Source organism: Gossypium arboreum, chromosome 11 (genome assembly GCF_025698485.1).
Source record: "Gossypium arboreum isolate Shixiya-1 chromosome 11, ASM2569848v2, whole genome shotgun sequence".
Lineage (NCBI taxonomy): Eukaryota > Viridiplantae > Streptophyta > Magnoliopsida > Malvales > Malvaceae > Gossypium > Gossypium arboreum.
This window is the reverse complement of record NC_069080.1, coordinates 50109-69748: the sequence shown is the minus strand read 5'-3', so window position 1 is coordinate 69748 and position 19640 is coordinate 50109. Positions and strand designations below refer to the sequence as shown.

Sequence of the window (19640 nt, the reverse complement as noted above, 5' to 3'; positions counted from 1 at the left end):
TATTTTAAAAATATTTTTATTTTTAATTAATGATTTTAACACATTTGTAATTAAGTACTAAGAAAAAAAAAGTACTATATTATTAGAGGGGTGAAAAAGTAATTAAGCATTAAAAGTGCTTTTAGGAGAGGAAAAATTAAAAATTTTAGTTTCTACTTTTCAAAAGCACTTCTGAAAAGCTAAAAATTTCATACAAAAGTAATTTATTCTGCATAATTTTTTTTCTAGAAGTATTTTTGGAGCCAGAAGTAGAATGCAGAAGTGGCCCTTAGTCACCTCACACTAACAAGGCTACCTCGTTTCACGCCAAAATCCTTTTACTCTTATACCAACAGTTTGTTTGCCAAAAACCTCTTCAATTAGTAACTTTCCTCAACTATAATACTAACCGTTTCCTTGCCTACTACTACTTGTCTTCTTAGCTCCTCCTCCTCATTATATAAACGTCTTACTCCTCCAAGCTTTCTCACACCCACCTCCTCCTCCTAAAACAAATCTCTTTTCTTTGTTTTAATAATGTAATCTTGCTTACCTCTGTTTGATTAATACCCATTTCCTCAAAGCTGTTTGTTCCACTGCATGCCAATATTTCATTTGCTGATGGGTTTTCCATAACTTTATGGTAGCCTAGCCAGCCTGCTTCAATTCCAACTCTCACTCATGTAATTTGTCAATTCTAACTACCTTTTGTTATTGTTGGTTGGTTTACTTTTGGCGGCATTTAGTTGATGCCAATCATGCTTTTTTCTTTCATCATGATTTGTTGAACTTGATCGTTCCTTAGCAATTAGCATCCTTGACTTTTTACAGGGAATTTGAATTTCACCTTCGTAGCAATATATACCCAATGATTGTTTATAATTTCTTTTATTCCCTGTATTTAGATAAAAAGGCCTAATTAGGGGTGAATTATACCTAGGAAAAATGATAACTTGGCATAACATTTACCTCTTGAATCCGACAATGACAGACCACTTGCTCGTAATTTTCGCAACCTAGTTTAGCTTATGCTACTCTACTTACAATACTGGTCTCTCCAGTCTTCAATCTTTGTGTGTTTTTGTCTCGTGTCCTTAGCTGTCTGTCAAACTTTGAAAAATTTTAAAAAGTTATTAGAACAATACTTAGCTACATGGAAGAAACTTTTGTTCCCTTCCGCGGAATCAAGAATGATCTGAAAGCAAGGCTTTTATGCTACAAGCAAGACTGGACCAGCGGCTTCCGTGCTGGTATCAGGTCTGTAACATTCATGGCTCATCTCTGTTCAGTTATGGAATACAAAGACTACAATCTTATCCAATTTATAATTGATATATTTATATATATATGTAACCTTTTTTTTTTCATTTAGGATCCTTGCTCCAACAACATACATATTCTTTGCTTCAGCAATTCCAGTTATATCTTTTGGGGAGCAGCTGGAAAGAAGTACAGGTAGGAATCAGACACTATACATGTATATTTACATGTTATGTTTCACTTTTCTTCAAGTAGCTTTGTTCGTGTCTAACGCATATCCAGACATGGGTATGGGGGATACGAAATACATAGAAAATTTTGAACATACTCATGTCCGATAGAAACAGTACATTCCCCTATCTCAAGTAGCATTACTGGTATGTCTGTCATGATTTATAAGAGATAATACGTTATTGTTGTTTCAGATGGCAGTTTGACTGCAGTACAAACTCTAGCATCAACAGCACTTTGTGGAATCATTCACTCAGTTTTTGGAGGACAGCCCCTGCTCATACTTGGAGTTGCAGAGCCTACTGTATTGATGTACACATTTATGTTCAACTTTGCTAAGGACCGAAAGGACTTGGGCCATAAACTCTTCTTAGCCTGGACAGGATGGTATTTCTTCAATTCTCTACATACTTAAATTAAAATACTGAGTCAGATAGCTCAAAACAAGAGTTTGTAGCTTTCTGGTGGCACTGACTTTGATGAGTTCTCAGGGTTTGTGTGTGGACAGCTCTTTTGCTTTTCTTGTTAGCAATTCTAGGGGCATGTTCTATAATAAATCGATTTACACGAGTTGCTGGTGAATTATTTGGTCTACTAATTGCAATGCTTTTCATGCAGCAAGCTATTCGGGTGAGTATCCTTTTGCAGTTAAATCCTATAATCAGGAAATTTGATGAAGATTCTACTTTTCTGTGCCTTAGGTTGTTATTTCAAGTTAAAAAGGACCAATATTTTTCTCCAAATTCAATTGAGTATTATCCTACAGGGAATTGTGGAGGAGTTTGGCATTCCCCAGAGAGAAAATCCTCAACAGACAGCATTGCAGCCTTCTTGGCGATTTGGCAATGGAATGTTCGCACTAGTTCTGTCCTTCGGCCTTCTCCTCACTGCAATAAGAAGCCGTAAAGCAAGATCCTGGTGCTATGGAACAGGTATTCCTTCCTTATTATATCACCGTGGCATTCTAGTTATGCTCAAAAGGGATTACAAGGCCATTGAGAGGATAAGGTTCATAAACCATGCAATTGTGCTTCAGTTCTTTCTTTCATTTAGTACTGCTTTGTTTAGCTCCCTGGTTGCAGAAAGCCAATACTTGTGTGTATTCCTTATGCACCTAAATTTAATAGGCTGGCTTCGAGGTTTAATAGCAGATTACGGGGTGCCACTTATGGTGCTTGTCTGGACTGCTATTTCTTACATACCTGTTAATGATGTCCCAAGAGGGATTCCAAGGCGTCTTTATAGTCCAAATCCATGGTCTGCTGGTGCATATTCTAATTGGACTGTTATCAAGGTGAATCCCCATGGTTTCAGTCTTCTTGGGAGCTACAGTAATATCCTGCTAAGTAACTCATTTTATTTATTCATTTGTGTAGGAAATGGTGAATGTGCCCCCTCTTTACATACTTGGAGCATTTGTTCCAGCAACCATGATTGCTGTGCTGTACTACTTTGACCACAGTGTAGCATCTCAACTTGCTCAACAAAAGAGTTCAATCTGAAAAAGCTACCTTCCTACCACTACGACCTCCTCCTTTTGGGTTTTCTGGTATTATTCTCCAATGATGAACCTATTGACCAAGTTTGACATGATATATAGTAACTAATGATATGGTGTTTACTAGGTCATATTATGTGGTCTTATTGGCATTCCACCATCCAATGGTGTTATTCCACAATCTCCAATGCATACAAAAAGCTTAGCAACTCTGAAACACCAGGTAGTAGATAGTTTGGTTCTAGTTAATGATATATGAAATCACAGTGGCAATTAACTGAAATTCCTTCCATCATTCTCTATGTGGTTATGAGTTTCTTCTTGTCTTAACAGCTCTTGCGTAATAAGCTTGTATCGACAGCTCGAAAATGTACAAGTAAAAATGCAAACCTGAGTCAACTATATCGAAGCATGCAAGAGGCATACAATGAAATGCAAACTCCTCTTGTTTATCAACTCCCGTCCACTCTGGTAACATCATTTTGAATTTACACCATCAATTATCATCCCCTGTTTGTTCTTACCCTTTGAGTGAAATAGGGACTCAAACATCTAAAAGAATCCACAATCCGACTGGCCTCAAGTACTGGCTGCATTGATGCACCTGTGGATGGCACCATATTTGACGTGGATAAGGAAATCGATGAGCTTTTACCTGTTGAAGTCAAAGAACAGCGTCTCAGTAACCTGCTTCAGGCACTGATGGTTGGTGGGTGTGTCGCAGCTATGCCTCTTCTTAAGAAGATCCCCGCTGCTGTTCTTTGGGGTTATTTTGCTTTCATGGCCATTGAAAGCTTGCCCGGAAATCAATTTTGGGAGAGAATATTACTGCTGTTCACTGCTCCAAGTCGAAGATACAAGTACGCTTTTTCATTGGGTATATCATAAAAACTATCATGCATATACCCAGTCTATTTCCTCAAAATTTGATGTGACAGGGTGCTGGAGGAGTATCATGCAACCTTTGTTGAGACAGTTCCCTTCAAAACTATTGCCACTTTCACCTTGTTCCAGACAATATACTTGCTTGTATGCTTTGGCATAACATGGATCCCTCTAGCTGGAGTCCTTTTTCCACTGTTGATCATGCTTCTTGTGCCAGTGAGGCAATACTTGCTCCCCATGTTTTTCAAAGCTGTCCATCTTCAAGACCTTGATGCTGCAGAATTTGAGGAAGCACCGCCCATTCCGTACATGGCATTTGAAGTATGCTTGCTAGTTCTTTCAACCTTACTTTTTACTTACTTCATCATGAAGCTCAGTTTTGGTGCTTCAATTTGGCATAACAGGACCTGGAACTTGAGGGAAGGACCACTACTACTATGGATGGTGCAGAAATTCTGGATCAAATTATCACGACAAGTCGTGGAGAAATCCACCGTATGCAGAGTCCCAATACATCTTCAGTCTTGGAAAAGGCGTATAGCCCCCAGATTAGGCAACTGAGCCCCAGCTTAACTGAAAAAGGGCTTGAATTAAGTCCAACTCCTAGTCCTGCTCCATCTACACTTGGACAAAGCAGTCGTGATTCATCATCAAGCTAAAATATACATGCATACATACACAATTAAAGAAAAGCATGCTCTTCATTTCTGATTCTGATCTCTAGAGGTATTGTACTTAGTTTATTGTGAGACTAGAGTTGTCTTACTCTGGTTCTGTGCAATGAATGTTGCTATCAAGTTAAAAGCAAAGCAACCGTAAACTAAATACCTGCGTACAGACCAGTCATATTTAATAATTCTTTTTAGCTTCAGCTGCCCTAGGCTACACCTTTGCATTTCTTCTTTGATACATTGATGCCAGTCAACTTCATGAAGACGATCAGCATGAGCAGTAATCTACAGCATCCATTCCCTTATTGGCTGCTTGCTCTTAAACGCTCACATTCTAACGTACTAGCTGTCGAAACCATCCCACGATTTAAAAAAATTTTAAATTTAAGAAAAAGGGGGAAATCGACTTTTGAAAAACAGAAATATGGAGTCGCCACCGATCTTTTGTTTTAATGTGATCGGATCACCTAAAAATGAGGTTAGTTTAATAAAACATTTTTTGGTTTATTAAAACAATGATTTTGGTCTACGAACTTTTGAGAAAACGGGTTCGGGAGTCGGTTACACATGAGGAAGCATTAACACCCTCACTACGCCCAAAATTGGTACCGAATCGATTAAGTACTGTCCTTATGTCTAAAATTAAAAAGTTTTTGAAATGTGGTTCTTTTTTATAACGCTTGAATAACTCGAGTTGATTGTCAAAATCTTCTTGTTTCGACGTCCGAAAATCTATAATTTAAAAATCACAAAAGGATGTTCAATAGTTTAGTCCAACGGAAAACCGAAACCCAGCACAGTAGGGTATGATTCCTCGAATTTCCAAATATTGACCATTGCCTTACCTTAGAAAATACGTGTGAAATCCCGAAGAGATGTTCGATTATTTGGAACAAATGAAAAAGCGCAACCCAGCACGATAGGGCTCGATTCTCAAATCGCCAAACATCGAACATCGCCTTCGCTTTGAAAGATTTTTAATAAACATGAGTGAAAACCTAAAGGAATATTCGATTGTTTTGAGCAAACGAGAAATCACAACCCAGCACGATAGGGCATGATTCTCGAATTATCAAACACCGAGTATTGCCTTTGTTTTAAAAGGTTTTTAGAAGACACGAATGAAAACCTAAAGGGATATTCAATCGTTTTGAGCAAACGAGAAATCACAACCCAGCACGTTAGGGCACGATTCCGCGAATTGCCAAATATCAAACTTTACCTTCGTTTTAAAGAATTTTTAAAAGGCATGAGTGAAACTTTGAAGAGATATTCGATTATTTTAAGCAAACGCGAAATTGCAACCCAACACGTTAGGGCACGATTCCGCGAATTGCCGAGCATCGAATCTCGTCTTCGTTTTGAAGAATTTTAAGAGACATGATTATAAAACTAGCTTAAGACGTATTAATTCGATTTGAAATAAGGCGAAATTAATCATAAGATTTGGGTTTTATGGAAAAACCACATTTCAAAAAAAAAAAAACAAGATGGAAAATGATGATATGAGGTAATAGGCATATACGAGATGTGATCAACTAACATACTAATAATTAAATAGCTAACCTAAAAGTGTGATCCGGTTGCAATAATACATGGAGAATAATCGATGTGATGACATATAAGAATGCGCAAATACCACGTAGCAAATATACAAGAGGTATCGCGAAGATAATTAACACATGAGGTACCAACGATATAGAATCAACACGACACAAAAATAATGGACCAAAAATGATGGACTAACAATCAAGTAATATATGCTAGAATTTGAAACAATTTATATACATATATAAAAAGTGTTTATGTACATATGAGTGAATTTTGAAGCAACTATATACAAAATAACATGGAATTAAAAATATGAATTATATATATAAAGAAAAATGGATTGATTTTATCACAAATTATATATATATATGTATGAAAAAAACTAGAAATAATTGCTTGTAAAAACGTAAAACCGTACTCGAGATTGAATTATTTTACTATAAATTATGATGGGCTTAAAAGCATGTTTATGTATAAAGAAAACTATATATATATATATAATATAGGTTTGATAATGGATGTAAATCAAAAACATGTACTAATGTAAATGGATATAAAATAACTTAAATTTTATGTAAAACATATATATACAAAGCACATTTGAATAGCATATTAAAATATATGATCAGATATATATAGGAAATAAGTGGTAAATAAAATGAATAATGGTTTAAAGTAGATACATATATACATACGTATATAAATACAAAATACATAATACTGAAAGAAGAACCTTAAAGTGGATAATAAATAAAATATTTTAAAGTAAATAAATAAAGTTTAAGAATATATTTAAAATAAAATATAAATAGTTTAAAATATAATTCATGAAAGGAAATCTGAAATAGAACATTGTATACATAAAAAGATTTATATATGAATGATTTATATATGAATAATATATATAAAAACGTTAACAATAGATAATGTTAATATATACATAAAAGTTTAAAACAATAATATTCACATAATAAAACTCACAACAAATAATGAAACAATTTTTAAAATATATGTACATATAAAAAATATTTAAAACAGAATGTATATAAAACTATTCAAAATGAGTAACATGAAACAATTTAATACAAAGTTTAAAATAACTAAAATGGTTTGAAATAAACAAAAAGGTTTACATGTACATGAACAAGGGCTTGATTGAAATTAAACTAAAACAACAAGGGAAAATTAAGAAAACAGAACAAATAACAAGGAGGACCAATGTGCGAGGCGCAATAATGCAGAAGGATCTAAACTGGAAATATACCAGTCCTCGCAACTCAGCATTAAGACGCGGACTAAAGTGAAAATATGTACAAATTATAGGGCAGATTTAAAAAATAAAGGAAACTGGACTCGGTCTAACTAAGCATCAGTGCAAAAGGAAGGGACTAAATGTGAAAATTTCCCTTCACTGCGATAAACGCGCGGATCTTGAGGGTCGAAGAAACGGGTCGGATCGGGCATAGAGTGGGAGACCTAGACGGCGCCGTTTGAGACCATTATCCTTGGTCTAAGCGGTACCGTTTCTACTGCCTTAAAATCCCACAACAGAGCACCCCATTCAGCCGAACCCCCTTCATCCTCTCCTTTTCCAAACCCTAAGTCCTCATTGAAACTGCCGATTTCCCTTCCCTTCGCAGCAGCCAACAGATTTGGGGTTGGAGAGAACGCCTTTCAGCCTTTTAGTCTCCTCCTAGCTTCGATTTTAACAAAGCAAGAGGAGATCCATGGCATGCTTTTGAGGTAACTCTTCCTTTCCCCCTTTTTTACATTTGAATGCAAATAAAGAAAAAAAAAAAGAAAAAGAAATGCAGAAAGAAAAAGTAGAGAAGAAGAAACCCGCAAATTTTAATCTCAAATCACCTTTTCTTTGCTATTGCCTTGTATTCAATATGCGAGTATTGTGGCTGTATTGTGTGTTCGTATTCTCTCTCAGCGTAACCTTTTACAAAGACTCAAACTCTGGCTTTATAGCCGAAAGGAAAGAGGAAAAATTAACGAAAAACAAAAAATACAATGTTTTTTCTTTTTGTTTTTCTTTGCTGTTGTTGCTTGTTTGTCTCCTTGCAGGTGCGGGTGTGCTGGCGCTCGGGTACGGGTGGTGCGTGAAGGCTGTACGGAGGTGCGCAGGGGGTCGTACGGAGGCGTGCTGGAGGCTAGGGCTGCGGTGTTCCTTGCTGCTAGGGTTCTGCCCTATTTTCAAACCTTGGGCCACTTGGGTTAGTTGGGTATTGGGCCACTAGATTTGGGCTAGAGTGACTGTTTTGGGCTTGTAATAGGACATTAACTAAATGGACTTTTTTGGATTGTTAATGTATTTTTATTCATTTTGGTTTTGTTTTTATACGGGCCCGGGCTAAATTGGCCCATTACACTAGACATTCGGTTATATGTAAAACGCAACTTTAGAAGGAAAAAAGATTTAAATAAATATTCTGTCAATTAATTAATTAATCATAACAAATTATCTATATTCTATAGAAAATATAGAAAAAAATTTGAACGGCCAAATATACTCTACATTTACTGACTTCATAATTTTAAATATATATTTTATTATATATAAAGATTTATAACATTTATATATAAAAATGTAATCTTATTAAAATATTTGATTAACTAAATTTATCTAATAAAAATATTTATCATACTTATAGATAAAAATTCTAATTATGTTAAAATATCTTTATTAAATAATCTATATAATAGTATATTACAAAAGTTAAATTTTAGTCTATAAAAGTTGAAATTTATATTTAAATTATTATTTTCATTAATTTGAAAAATTAAAATATATATTGTTTTAGATTGAAAATTTATATATATATATTTTATATATATGATTATTATATATAATATTAAAAACAAAAGAATAAAATGAATGGTAATGGTCATAATTAGTCAACATCTGTCAACTATGGTCAATAAATTGGTCGGTTAATATTTTTATTTTAAATAAATTAAGTGCCATGTAACACATTGTGATTGGTTGAAAGGTGTCACATGATAATCAATTTTTTTTCTAATTAAGTTAAAATGAATTGAATAGGATAATGAAATAATAATTTAAGTAGCTAAATAAAAGAAATAAGCATGAAGGAGAAATTGAGGATTAAGCAAATATTTTTTGAAGTAACCATTAGTTATAGATTATAGATGTGGTAATGATGACTGCGCCTAATTAGCTTTTACAACCAGGATTGGAAGAAAGCGTAGGAAGTAGAGAGCGTATTTGAGTTTTGGCTTGTATGGTTTGGTTAGAGAAGAAGTAAAACATTTTGGTTCATGACAAGACAAGAGTGAAGATGAACAAGTGTTAAGAAAAGGTGAAGAGCAAAGAAAAATGAAAAAACAAATAGGCTCAGTGTGCAAGGGACTGCCATGTGGGGAGAAGGAATATCTAGAAATGGGCTAAATAAAGCAAAGAGAAACAGAAACCGAGTTAAATTCTCCCTATTTTCTTTGGTTGCCATCTTCCTCTCTTTCACACAAAAAGACTCCAGGCCTCCCTAGGAATTACAATCATCTCTCCTTCTCCAAACCCTTCAATCGTAACAAGACAAAGGGTTAGGGAGAGAAGAGAAAAATGTGAATATTTTGCTATATATATATATATATAAAGAAGAAAACAAAGCAGAGGACCAACAGAATTCGATGCGATTCTCAGTCCAACATCCTTTGAACATTATAATGATATGGATGTTGCTGATGTTTGCTTCATGTTTCTCCCCTTCCTCCTCTGCTCTTCTATCCTTCGGATCCCGCCTTAAGTGTGGAACTAACAACGAAACCTCCCAGAGATTCGTTAGGAGTGTTGACAAAGTGATGGGAGCTTTGTCCAAATTAATTGCTGCTCAGGGCTGGGGAACCTTCTCTGATGTGGATCCACCCTTCACTGTCTTTGGATTAGGCCAATGCTATCAACATGTCAACGGAAAAGGTTGTAAACTCTGTTTCAACACAGCCAAAGAAGAACTTAGAAGGTGCGTCCCGGCCACATCGGGACGAATCTTTCTTGATTGGTGCTTTCAACGTTTCGATAATTATATGTTCTACAATGAAGGGGTTGATGCCAAATATGATCACCTAATCTGTGGCTCGCCTGCAGGTGTTTATCAACAAGAGTTTCAAAGGGAATTGGATCAAGTGATCAGGAAAGTAACCAATACAGCGTTGGAGAACAATGGATATGCGGCAAAGGCGGCCAAAGGAGGGGTGACCACCGTTTACGCATTGGCGCAATGTTGGAGGGCAATTGATCTAGAGACTTGCAGCGAGTGTTTGAGGCATGCAGCCTCGGGGTTGAGGAAGTGTCCCCCTGGGGCTGAGGGCAAGGCTATGTTTTCTGGGTGTTATATGAGGTATTCCACCCATAGGTTTTTTGGCCCAGAAGCTGAAACAGAGGACAATAAGGGTGGGTAACAAAGCAAGTGAATTTAACTTGTTAAAGTTTTTTTTTATTTTTTATTTATCTGCGAGCCATATCATATTTTCCTTCTGATTGCTATTATTTATTGTGTTCTCTTTGAAGGGTTTAGTCCTTGGGTCATCATAGGATTGGCGTCAGCAGGAGTTGCATGCGCCGTGCTTGGTGCTATTGGTACTTATATAAGCTATAAGAGATTCTCCAAGAAGAAAGGTATGCATACGTATGTATGGAACCTATACTGCACCATACATATGTATAGCTTTGCTTACAAATTAATGCTGATTCAAACTTGCTTTTTCTTGTGGACTTCTCTCAGGGCTAGATGACATTCCAGCAACTCGAAACAATACTAGTTTAAATTACATGTATGGAACGCTTGAAAAGGCGACTGATCATTTTGATGAATCAAGGAAATTAGGACAAGGAGGAGCAGGTACTGTGTTCAAGGGAATTCTCCCTGATGGTAAAGTTGTTGCAGTTAAAAGGTTGTTCTTCAATACCCGGCAGTGGGTGGACCAGTTCTTTAACGAAGTCAATTTGATCAGTGGAATTCAGCACAAGAACCTTGTAAGCCTTTTAGGTTGCAGCATTGAAGGTCCCGAGAGCCTTCTAGTTTATGAATATGTACCAAATAGGAGCCTAGATCAAATCCTGTTTGGTAAGTAAGTCATTTCTAAACTAATTCGATTATGAATGATAACGGCAGTTTATAGAAATATAGTTGCTAATTTCTCATTTCTCCAAAACTGTACTAAAGCCTTTTTTTATCTGATGCAGTTAAGAACACAATAAACATTCTAAGCTGGTCACATCGGTTCAACATCATATGTGGAACAGCTGAAGGGCTGGCATATCTTCATGGGGGTTCTGGAGTAAAAATCATTCATAGAGACATAAAATCCAGCAACATTCTCCTTGATGAGAATCTCAATCCAAAGATTGCTGATTTTGGACTTGCTTGTTGTGTTGCTTCAGATAAATCCCATGTTAGCACTGCAATTGCTGGAACATTGTAAGATATTGATCTCCTACTGTCAAGTGGTTGCTATTGGCACATATTTGGCATCATTATTTTCAACATCCAATGCTAGCTTCTTTAGTAATAAATACCCCACAGTTATTGTGTGAGGAGGAAAAGTTTAAATCCCAAACCAATAAGAGTAGCTTTTTTAATTTAGACAAATATGATATTTCCAATATCCAGGTATAGACTTCAATCTTCCCTTCATGCAAATTACATCTGTTTTCTATTATGAATATATTTCCAAGTAGTTGTGATAAATAAATCTATGTTGCAGAGGATACATGGCTCCTGAATATCTGGTTCGAGGACAACTGACAGAGAAGGCAGATGTTTATGCATTTGGGGTGCTAATGCTTGAGATTGCCACTGGTAGGAAAAACAATGTTTTCTGTGAGCGTTCAAGTTCTACTTTGTACTTGGTGAGATACATAATCCTTTTTCATTGACTCGATAACCGTAATCATAAAAGGCTTTTACAATATCCCTTTCCAGCTATAAAAAAGAAACAAAAAAGTAATACAAAGCAGAATATGGTCATGGATTAACCTTCGTTCTATCAGGTGTGGAAGCAATATAAGGCAGAAAGTATTACACAAGCTATCGACTCTACCTTAAAGGGCAGATTTGATGAGAGGGAGGCATCGATTGTGCTTCGAGTTGGGCTGCTGTGCACCCAGTCATCAGTTGCACTAAGACCAACCATGTCTGAAGTAGCTCAAATGTTAACTGATAGACGTTGTGTGATTCCCTCCCCGAAACAGCCTCCCTTCTTGAACGCTAGTGTGCTAAGTCCTGAAGACACAATGACTAGTTCTTTTATGGTCGGCTCTTCAGCTTTAAATGACCCAAGAACTCAAAAGCCTGGCACCTGAATCAAATAATTGTACACAATTAAAGCATTGAGATCAACGTAGCCTTCACTCTTCTAAGATTGGCAGGGCATGTAATCAGAAAATATTTGCCCCACATGGAGACTGGAATTTTGTATATCTGAGATTAGGTAGAGGCAATGACTTGCATTGGTTCTTTTTTCTTTTAACTTTTTTTCTCCCTTGTATTTGCATACAAAAATTTAACCGTGTACATATAATTAAAAGGAAAAAAAACCTTTTACATCCCCATTTGATCTGCTAAAATTTAACCCATCCGATGGATGGTTGACTGGTGTTGGTAAATAAGTACGTGACAGAATCGCACTATCAGCCACTTGGGAAATCCTTGTGAGATTGGAATAGTGACATGGCAAGTCTTTTTGGACAATTTCTTGAGCTGAGATGCACAAAACACGCCATAATTCGGCTATAGCTTCATATTCGAGTCCTCTTCATGTGTTGCAAGCTTCATTTGAACTTGTATTTTGCGTTGGATCCTTGTTTATGATGAAGAAATGAAATAGAAAGGTTTTGCATTGTGGGTTAAAGTTGAGGTCGCAAATCATTAAAATCATTAATAGTAGGGTCGATTATTTTTATTTTATTTTTGAGAAATCCATCACCATAAGGAAGGACTAAATTGTTTTTGTTTTTATTCGATTTTATGCACGGAGAGATTCACTGCGGATTGTTAGTTTAGTTCATTATATCTCTAGTCCTAAATGGAAATATATATTTTTTTAAATTTCACAAATTTTCATTTTAAAAAGCTCCAAATCAAACGTTTTTTAATTTTTTTTTAAAAAAGTGAGAACCCTTTGCCTAAGAGAGAGAAAAATGTAATAGTTGGCAAGGGGACTAATAATTATTGCCCATACCCTAGAACTTGTATAAAATAAACTTTCCCATTGTTTCACACCTCAAATTCAAAGTTAAGGGTGCTTTTGTTTTCCTAATTTCATTTTACAGAAACCATTTTCCAAGGGGTGGTTTTTCTTCTCTTTTTATAAAAATAAAAACCTTCTTCTGTTTCGTAAGGGCATGAAGAGAGCTTCACTTCCCGGGACAAACTTGGGAATAAACCATGTTGTGTTGTGAACGCAACAAGACAACGCTAATGTTCACAAACGCACTCCTTCATATCAAGACAAACAGCAACTGCTCAAAAACATTCCATAACTACGGCTTCTTCTGTTTCCCACAACAGTTTCTCAACGATTCCTCTTTTTGTCGGTTTCCTTGTTGTTGCTTCCTCCCTTGCCCATTTCCTGTCCTCCCCATTGATGTCAGAGTCCGGTAACCGGCAAATGAAAAACCATACTTTTAAACCTGCTAAGGACATTCAGAAGCTAAGGAGAATAAATGCTTATCTCAAGAAGATCAATAAGCCTGCTGTGAAGACAATTCAGGCTGGCATCTTCTTTCCCCTGTCATATCTTGTTTGGAATTTTCTTCTAGTCTTGTTCCACGAGTTTTAAACAGTTTTGTTGCTGCAGAGTCCGGATGGTGATATCATAGATTGTGTTCTCTCTCATCTTCAACCTGCTTTCGATCACCCTGTGCTTAGAGGGCAGAAACCATCGGTAAATTTCTGTTCTACCAGTTTAGCTGATATTTAGAAATAAACAAATTCAATGTCGGTGAGTATCTGAAACTTTGCAAGTTTGGAGCATCTCCATGAAACAACCTCATTTTGACAGGATCCACCGGCGAGGCCAAAACGTCACAACTCTACCGATGCAAACCCTGAGAACTTGTAACTATGGACAGGCTCAGGTGAATCTTGCCCCGAAGGAACTGTTCCAATCAGAAGAACTACAGAGAAAGACGTTTTGAGAGCAAGTTCTGTTAGGAGATATGGAAGAACAAGAAGAAGACATGTAAGGAGAGACTCAACAGGCAGCGGCCATGAGGTTAGTACCTTGATCTTTACGTCACCGAAACAGTAAAAAATTTATCTAGCATCTAACCCAGATTGGGATTCCTACAATTACTACGACCCGAGAATTGAAAAATATTTTTTCTCGCATTTTGACCCAAAAGTTGTGTGATTCATTTTTATTATCAATTAGCAACCCAGCATTGAGATGATTTAGAGCGAAAAATCTGTCTTAGCTTCCATTTCTTATTCCAGCCGAAGGGATAGTTTTCGGCTAAGTTGATTTTCCACTGTTTTAGCAGTTCGCCAGGAGTTGGTTGGGGGAAAACAATAAAAGGCAGACAGTGAAGAGATATCGGACTCTAAAGTTGATTTAAATTATAGAGCACTACTCTCAACTAATTGAGTTTTTACTTCTCATGATGACCAATCCTTTATCATCTACCATCCTTTCAATTCTTCTCATCAAGCTGAAATGATGCAAATGTTTTGACAAGTTCATTTTTTCTCGTTGCAGGACGCAGTTTTGTTTGTGAATGGAGATCAGTATTATGGTGCAAAGGCAAGCTTAAAAGTGTGGGCGCCTCATGTGACTAATGAATACGAGTTTAGCCTGTCACAGATATGGATCATCTCTGGTTCTTTTGGCAATGATCTTAATACCATTGAAGCTGGTTGGCAGGCATGTCCCTGAATTTTTAGTACATAATGCAGAATCTCTGTATTGGCAAGTCTCTATCTTCAATTAATATCCTGAGGCTGAGAAGAAAACCTCAGTCGTTAATATGTTATATTTAACTTTCAAATAGTATCCTAGAAACATCAAAATGGTGCGTGAAACACGAGCTTTCTGCAAAACCCTTTTCCAAGTTGCTTTCAATTATCAACGTGCAAAATTCTTTTGTTTAAGCTGTTGAACCACCATCTTCTGCATGCTTCTAAATCTAATGAACAATTCATTCATGCTACTTCAGGTTCGCCCTGAATTATATGGAGATAATTACCCTAGATTCTTCACATACTGGACGGTGAGTAACATCTTGGAATCAAGCTTGAAAATATTTATTTTTCCTTGAAAAACAAACCAACTGCTAATTGGCTTTGAATTGACAGACTGATGCATACCGAGCCACAGGATGCTACAACTTGCTGTGTTCGGGCTTTGTCCAAACCACCAATAAGATTGCTATTGGAGCAGCAATCTCTCCAATCTCCTCCTACGATGGCAGACAGTTTGACATCGACATAATGGTCTGTAAGGTGGTTGCTTGCACAATTCCTCAAAGTAGAACTATACAAAGTTTGGAGTAAATTAACAATATGGCATCATTTTTTAAAAAAAACAAATAAGGGGAGGTCTTTTTGTTGTTTTACTGATTCATATCTGCTGCTTCAATGTTTGACCGCGTAACCTTGAGAACGAAATTAATAAAGCGCTAAACTTGCAACCTTAATAAAATCTAAAATTGACTTAGAGATTAATGATAATGACTTGAGACCTTTTCCATTCTGGACAGTATTGAAATGCAAAACTCGTCTCTTTAATCTTTTTTGTCTTCAACTGTTTATTAATGTGTCAACTTTGTATTCTATTTCTTATATAATCTTTTAGAAAATAAGAACACAAACACCACCAACGTTTTAGCTCTTATTGCTCTATTTAAGAGGACAATTATGCCGCTAAAAGTACAAAATTTCTTTGATTTTTGACCTACTTTATGTTACATCTGACCATCCAGCGATGATAGCATACCAAGAAAACAAGGGGAATATTCAGAAAAAATAAATAAATAGACATTCAATCTGCAGTTGAACAGTTATTGTTCGTATATTTAAAAAAAATAAACTATTTTCAGTTGGAGGTTCCAATTGTTCCATGTTTATGATGAAGAAATGAAATAGAAAGGCTATGCATTGTGGGTTAAAGTTGTGGTCGCACATCATCAAAGGAAACATAATAGGATTAGAAAATCAGAATACATCGGGAATGGAAATTTTCATTCATCTTGATCAGAGCCAACATCAAAGATATGCAAGAATGGAACTACTTGTTGTACAGGCTTAGTGGTAATGGAACCTGAAGTGTTCCAACCCAAGCGTTGCATGTACACTGCATCGTAGGCTTCAATGTTCAATCCTGAAGCAAGAAATAACTCCAGCTCGTTCACAAACCGATCTGTTCTTGCTAATAGAAAAGGCTTTGCTGCTTCAGTGATGGCAATCCTGAAGTTGTCTTGCCAATATGCTTCAGCAGATTTCTTTAATAGTACACGAGTGTGTTCAATTCTGGAAAATGTAAACCCAGGTAAGACTGAGCAACTCAGATTTATTATTTCAATCACTAGAAGCAATGGTTAATACCTTGTCCAGAATGATTCAATTACACCATGTATGTGATGCACGACTATGTCAACATCTTCCTCCTACAAATTCAGTGCACAAAATATTTAAGCCACTAGATTCTATATTTCTTCTAGGCATTCTCTTTGATTAGTTATTGAAAATGTAGCGCATCTTAATAAAATGGGATTTCCAAACAAGCATGGAAAGGCATATGTGAAACAGAATGACCTGCATTAAAGCTTGAAGTTCCCTTTTCAACCAACTCTGAAGCCAACTATTTGATTGACGATACTTGCGGGATTTCCAAAACCGTGATACATCAAATATGTCATTTAAGATACCTAATTGATAAAAAGTAAAACCTAGTGACTGTCCCAGGAAAAATGATGGAATAAAAAGAGCAAAGTAAAATAAAATTCACCAAACCTGGTTCACTGTAATAGCACTGTAATCTATACTTGTGTGCTTTTGAAAAGGTAAATCTGCGCATAGCAATCAAAGGTCAGACATCTTAGAAATAAGAAATGGAAAACTGAGACAACCAATCAACAAAAATAAGACACCTATTCCGAAAATCTTGATCTACATAATGTCGCTGAAAACAGGTTCCATCAAACCCACTGATTATTGAAAAGTTGTCTGTCTGCACATTAGTAAAAAAAATAGCACCTCAAATTTTACCTAAATATCCAGTCAACACAAGTTAGAGCATTGCTTTTAATGGAAACAAACCTTGCATAAAGGACATTTTATAGAGGCTGATTGGCCGGAGCTCTTGCTAGCAACCACCCTACTCCACTGTACAATACAGTTGAAACAAAACTTATCTGACACCAAAGATTGAGAAGGGGGAATCAAAAACTCAGCCACCCTATTCTAGGCTTCTACTTTTACAAATTTATGCTACCACCATAATTTAATAAGCAAGCTCTTCAACTAACCAAAACAAAATAGTGCCCCAATCCACTCTTCCAGATTCAATTAAACTCCAAATTCTATTCCATACCCAAAGTTAATAATTAGATAGAATTTCACCTTTTTCAATCACTTTATTACCTTTCAGGCTTTCACCACACCAAAGAATCCTTTGAAAATTTCTAAATAATGAGTTTTTCTCCTATATCAAAAACACTCAAGTAGCAAACTCGTAAAACCCAACCCAAACGACAATTTTATCAATTCAGCACCCATCAATAAACAAAAAAAATCCAGAATTCTGTCTCCCATTGATACTAACACACACACACACACACACAGAGAAACCTACGGAAACATGCATCGAGATAGGATTCCTTAACCAAGGACGCAAGGCAGATTGGACATGGATTCGGGTCTTGGTTTGAAGTATAAGAGCCGGTCTGGTCAGCTTGTGCTTCCCGATTGTTCATTGAGATTTCCTCCTCTCAGGCAGAAAGGTAACAGATTGGAACACCCGAGGCTGAGGGCTAGTTTCAAGACACCCAAATCCTATTTTTATTTAGTGGATCAGATTTGAATTCAAGTTTTGGACTCAGCTTTGAAGAAACCCAACATTATTTGAAAAGTGGGTTAAAAAACTGTTTTGGAAACTGTGGTCTAAGATTTCACTATTTAGTATTATTATTATAAAAATTTGAAATTTAAAATATCTTTTTAAATTTCAGTGAAAATAATTTGTTAGTATTATGATATATAAAATATCAATTCCAAAAGTATCAAGTTAGAAAAGTAGAAAAGATCAAACACATATTTACATGGAAAACCCTTAGTTAAGAGAATAAAAAACTATGGTATTAGAGGCTTAGACTTTTTATTAAATAATTAAATAAACGAGAGTACAATATAGAGAAAATAAATTTAAATGTATTAAACGTACATTACCCAAAACCCCAAATACAATGCCTTAACTCTCATAGAGAAAACCCAAAATCAAAACCTTAATTTTCATAGAGTTCTCTCAAAAGAGGTACAAAATTCTCTCATAGTTACAACAAAAAATCTTACCAAAACTCGTCTGCAACATCTTGTCGCCCCTGCAAGAAAAAACTTAACTGCCTTCTTGAAACAAGGATAAAAGACCCTTTAAAAATGTTAAGTTTAAAGAGCTAAAACAACTAAAATATCCCTAAAGTAATCAAAGTTTAACTGGGAAAAAAAATCCTGGTTAGCTGCCAAAACACGGTTGTATTACGCGATTGCATCGTCGTGATGTCTCGTGCACGCTCATCACGATATCACCCTCTCTATTAATTGGAAAACTCATTACGTCATCAAGACATCCCGACATTAGCATCCTCCATGTCGTGACATAGTGCCTATTTCACTTTTATCTTTGTTAAATGCCTACGAACTGTTTGATAAATGCAAAGCACAACTTATAATTATTATCTCAAAAATATAAATATATATAATTACTAAAAAATAAACATCTAAAACAAATTTAAACAAATGGACTATCACATCAAATTTAGTGAACGTGATGGCCTAGAGCATAAAGAAAACCATCTTTTTTGTCATGACATTCCCGTAGCTATAAGGTAGTCAATTCCTAGTTGTGATTGCCTGAAGTAATGTCTATGTAAGTGTTAATTTTGAAGTCCTACCCTTCCTCTTGTACCAGTGGTCAACTGAGTTGCTATTGATCGCATTTCGGCGTACGTACACCGAGTAGAGAATATTTCAAATAAATAATATAATGTGTGGTGTTCTTTAAGTGTCATAGGCCTAGTTTTAATATTTCTAAGTGTACAATAGAATATTTTTATAGTATTTCAAGGATCAAGTCAAATGAGATAGGTTGATAAAATGAATTAACAACAATAAGCATGCAACCTAGTTAGTCTAACTAGCTAATGTCTAAAAGATATAGTACAACAGATCATAAAATTAAAGATTTAAACTATTGTAATAATTAAAGGATTGAATTGTAAAAATCCAAAATTATAATAGAAATAATGAAAGACAAATGTAGTAATTGATTAATATATGTGTTAACAATTAATTCTAGGATTTGGGACGATTAATTTTCTAATTAGATTA

At 35.7% G+C, this 19640-nt stretch overlaps 4 protein-coding genes and 1 pseudogene across 6 annotated transcripts; 4 read left to right on the top strand and 1 right to left on the bottom strand.

Moving 5' to 3' along the window:
• The first annotated feature begins 404 nt into the window (after nucleotides 1–404).
• LOC108455936 (boron transporter 1) lies at nucleotides 405–4678 on the top strand. The gene is given in 13 exon segments (XM_017754515.2): nucleotides 405–1236; nucleotides 1352–1434; nucleotides 1665–1857; nucleotides 1962–2100; nucleotides 2237–2402; nucleotides 2598–2764; nucleotides 2847–2955; nucleotides 2958–3019; nucleotides 3096–3191; nucleotides 3302–3439; nucleotides 3509–3828; nucleotides 3907–4174; nucleotides 4258–4678. Coding segments are annotated over 13 exon segments (2100 nt in total). The 5' UTR covers nucleotides 405–1132; the 3' UTR covers nucleotides 4513–4678.
• Nucleotides 4679–4767: 89 nt separating this feature from the next.
• Nucleotides 4768–8506, top strand: LOC108455359 (uncharacterized). The gene is made up of 3 exons (XM_053022258.1): nucleotides 4768–4863; nucleotides 7556–7818; nucleotides 8146–8506. Exons 1-3 carry the CDS (start codon nucleotides 4768–4770, stop codon nucleotides 8297–8299), a joined length of 513 nt encoding a protein of 170 aa, XP_052878218.1. The 3' UTR covers nucleotides 8300–8506.
• Nucleotides 8507–9174: 668 nt separating this feature from the next.
• LOC108454788 (cysteine-rich receptor-like protein kinase 1) lies at nucleotides 9175–12649 on the top strand. 2 transcript variants are annotated; one of them, XM_017753364.2, is made up of 7 exons: nucleotides 9175–10015; nucleotides 10184–10489; nucleotides 10607–10714; nucleotides 10821–11162; nucleotides 11282–11516; nucleotides 11803–11947; nucleotides 12089–12649. In XM_017753364.2, exons 1-7 carry the CDS (start codon nucleotides 9730–9732, stop codon nucleotides 12398–12400), a joined length of 1734 nt encoding a protein of 577 aa, XP_017608853.1. In that variant the 5' UTR covers nucleotides 9175–9729; the 3' UTR covers nucleotides 12401–12649. The 2 variants fall into 2 exon arrangements, with proteins under 2 accessions (XP_017608853.1, XP_017608852.1); XM_017753363.2 differs by having other exon boundaries at nucleotides 9175–10489.
• Nucleotides 12650–13303: 654 nt separating this feature from the next.
• Nucleotides 13304–15629, top strand: LOC108455358 (uncharacterized; annotated as a pseudogene).
• A 454-nt stretch (nucleotides 15630–16083) lies between these two features.
• LOC108455727 (uncharacterized) lies at nucleotides 16084–18141 on the bottom strand. 2 transcript variants are annotated; one of them, XM_017754264.2, is made up of 7 exons: nucleotides 17890–18141; nucleotides 17355–17449; nucleotides 17186–17265; nucleotides 17049–17104; nucleotides 16851–16963; nucleotides 16641–16702; nucleotides 16084–16565 (listed from the first exon to the last, which is right to left on the bottom strand). In XM_017754264.2, the coding sequence occupies exons 1-7, from the start codon at nucleotides 18008–18010 to the stop codon at nucleotides 16277–16279; spliced, it is 816 nt and encodes a 271-aa protein (XP_017609753.1). In that variant the 5' UTR covers nucleotides 18011–18141; the 3' UTR covers nucleotides 16084–16276. The 2 variants fall into 2 exon arrangements, with proteins under 2 accessions (XP_017609753.1, XP_052878114.1); XM_053022154.1 differs by having other exon boundaries at nucleotides 17355–17420; nucleotides 17890–18060.
• Between the last annotated feature and the right edge of the window lie 1499 nt (nucleotides 18142–19640).

Excerpts from the sequence above, each read along its gene's own strand:
- LOC108455727 (XM_017754264.2), bottom strand. The coding sequence starts at position 18,010 with ATGAACAATCGGGAAGCACAAGCTGACCAGACCGGCTCTTATACTTCA. Across the intron at positions 17,450-17,889 it reads CTATCTCGATGCATGTTTCC|ATAAGTTTTGTTTCAACTGT; the intron begins GTAGGTTTCTCT and ends CTTTGGTGTCAG. Across the intron at positions 16,964-17,048 it reads GTGCTATTACAGTGAACCAG|GTATCTTAAATGACATATTT; the intron begins GTTTGGTGAATT and ends TTTATCAATTAG.
- LOC108455359 (XM_053022258.1), top strand. The coding sequence starts at position 4,768 with ATGCCAGTCAACTTCATGAAGACGATCAGCATGAGCAGTAATCTACAG. Across the intron at positions 4,864-7,555 it reads TTAAACGCTCACATTCTAAC|ACGGCGCCGTTTGAGACCAT; the intron begins GTACTAGCTGTC and ends TGGGAGACCTAG. Across the intron at positions 7,819-8,145 it reads ATCCATGGCATGCTTTTGAG|GTGCGGGTGTGCTGGCGCTC; the intron begins GTAACTCTTCCT and ends GTCTCCTTGCAG.
- LOC108454788 (XM_017753363.2), top strand. The coding sequence starts at position 9,730 with ATGCGATTCTCAGTCCAACATCCTTTGAACATTATAATGATATGGATG. Across the intron at positions 11,163-11,281 it reads CCTAGATCAAATCCTGTTTG|TTAAGAACACAATAAACATT; the intron begins GTAAGTAAGTCA and ends TATCTGATGCAG. Across the intron at positions 11,517-11,802 it reads ACTGCAATTGCTGGAACATT|AGGATACATGGCTCCTGAAT; the intron begins GTAAGATATTGA and ends TCTATGTTGCAG.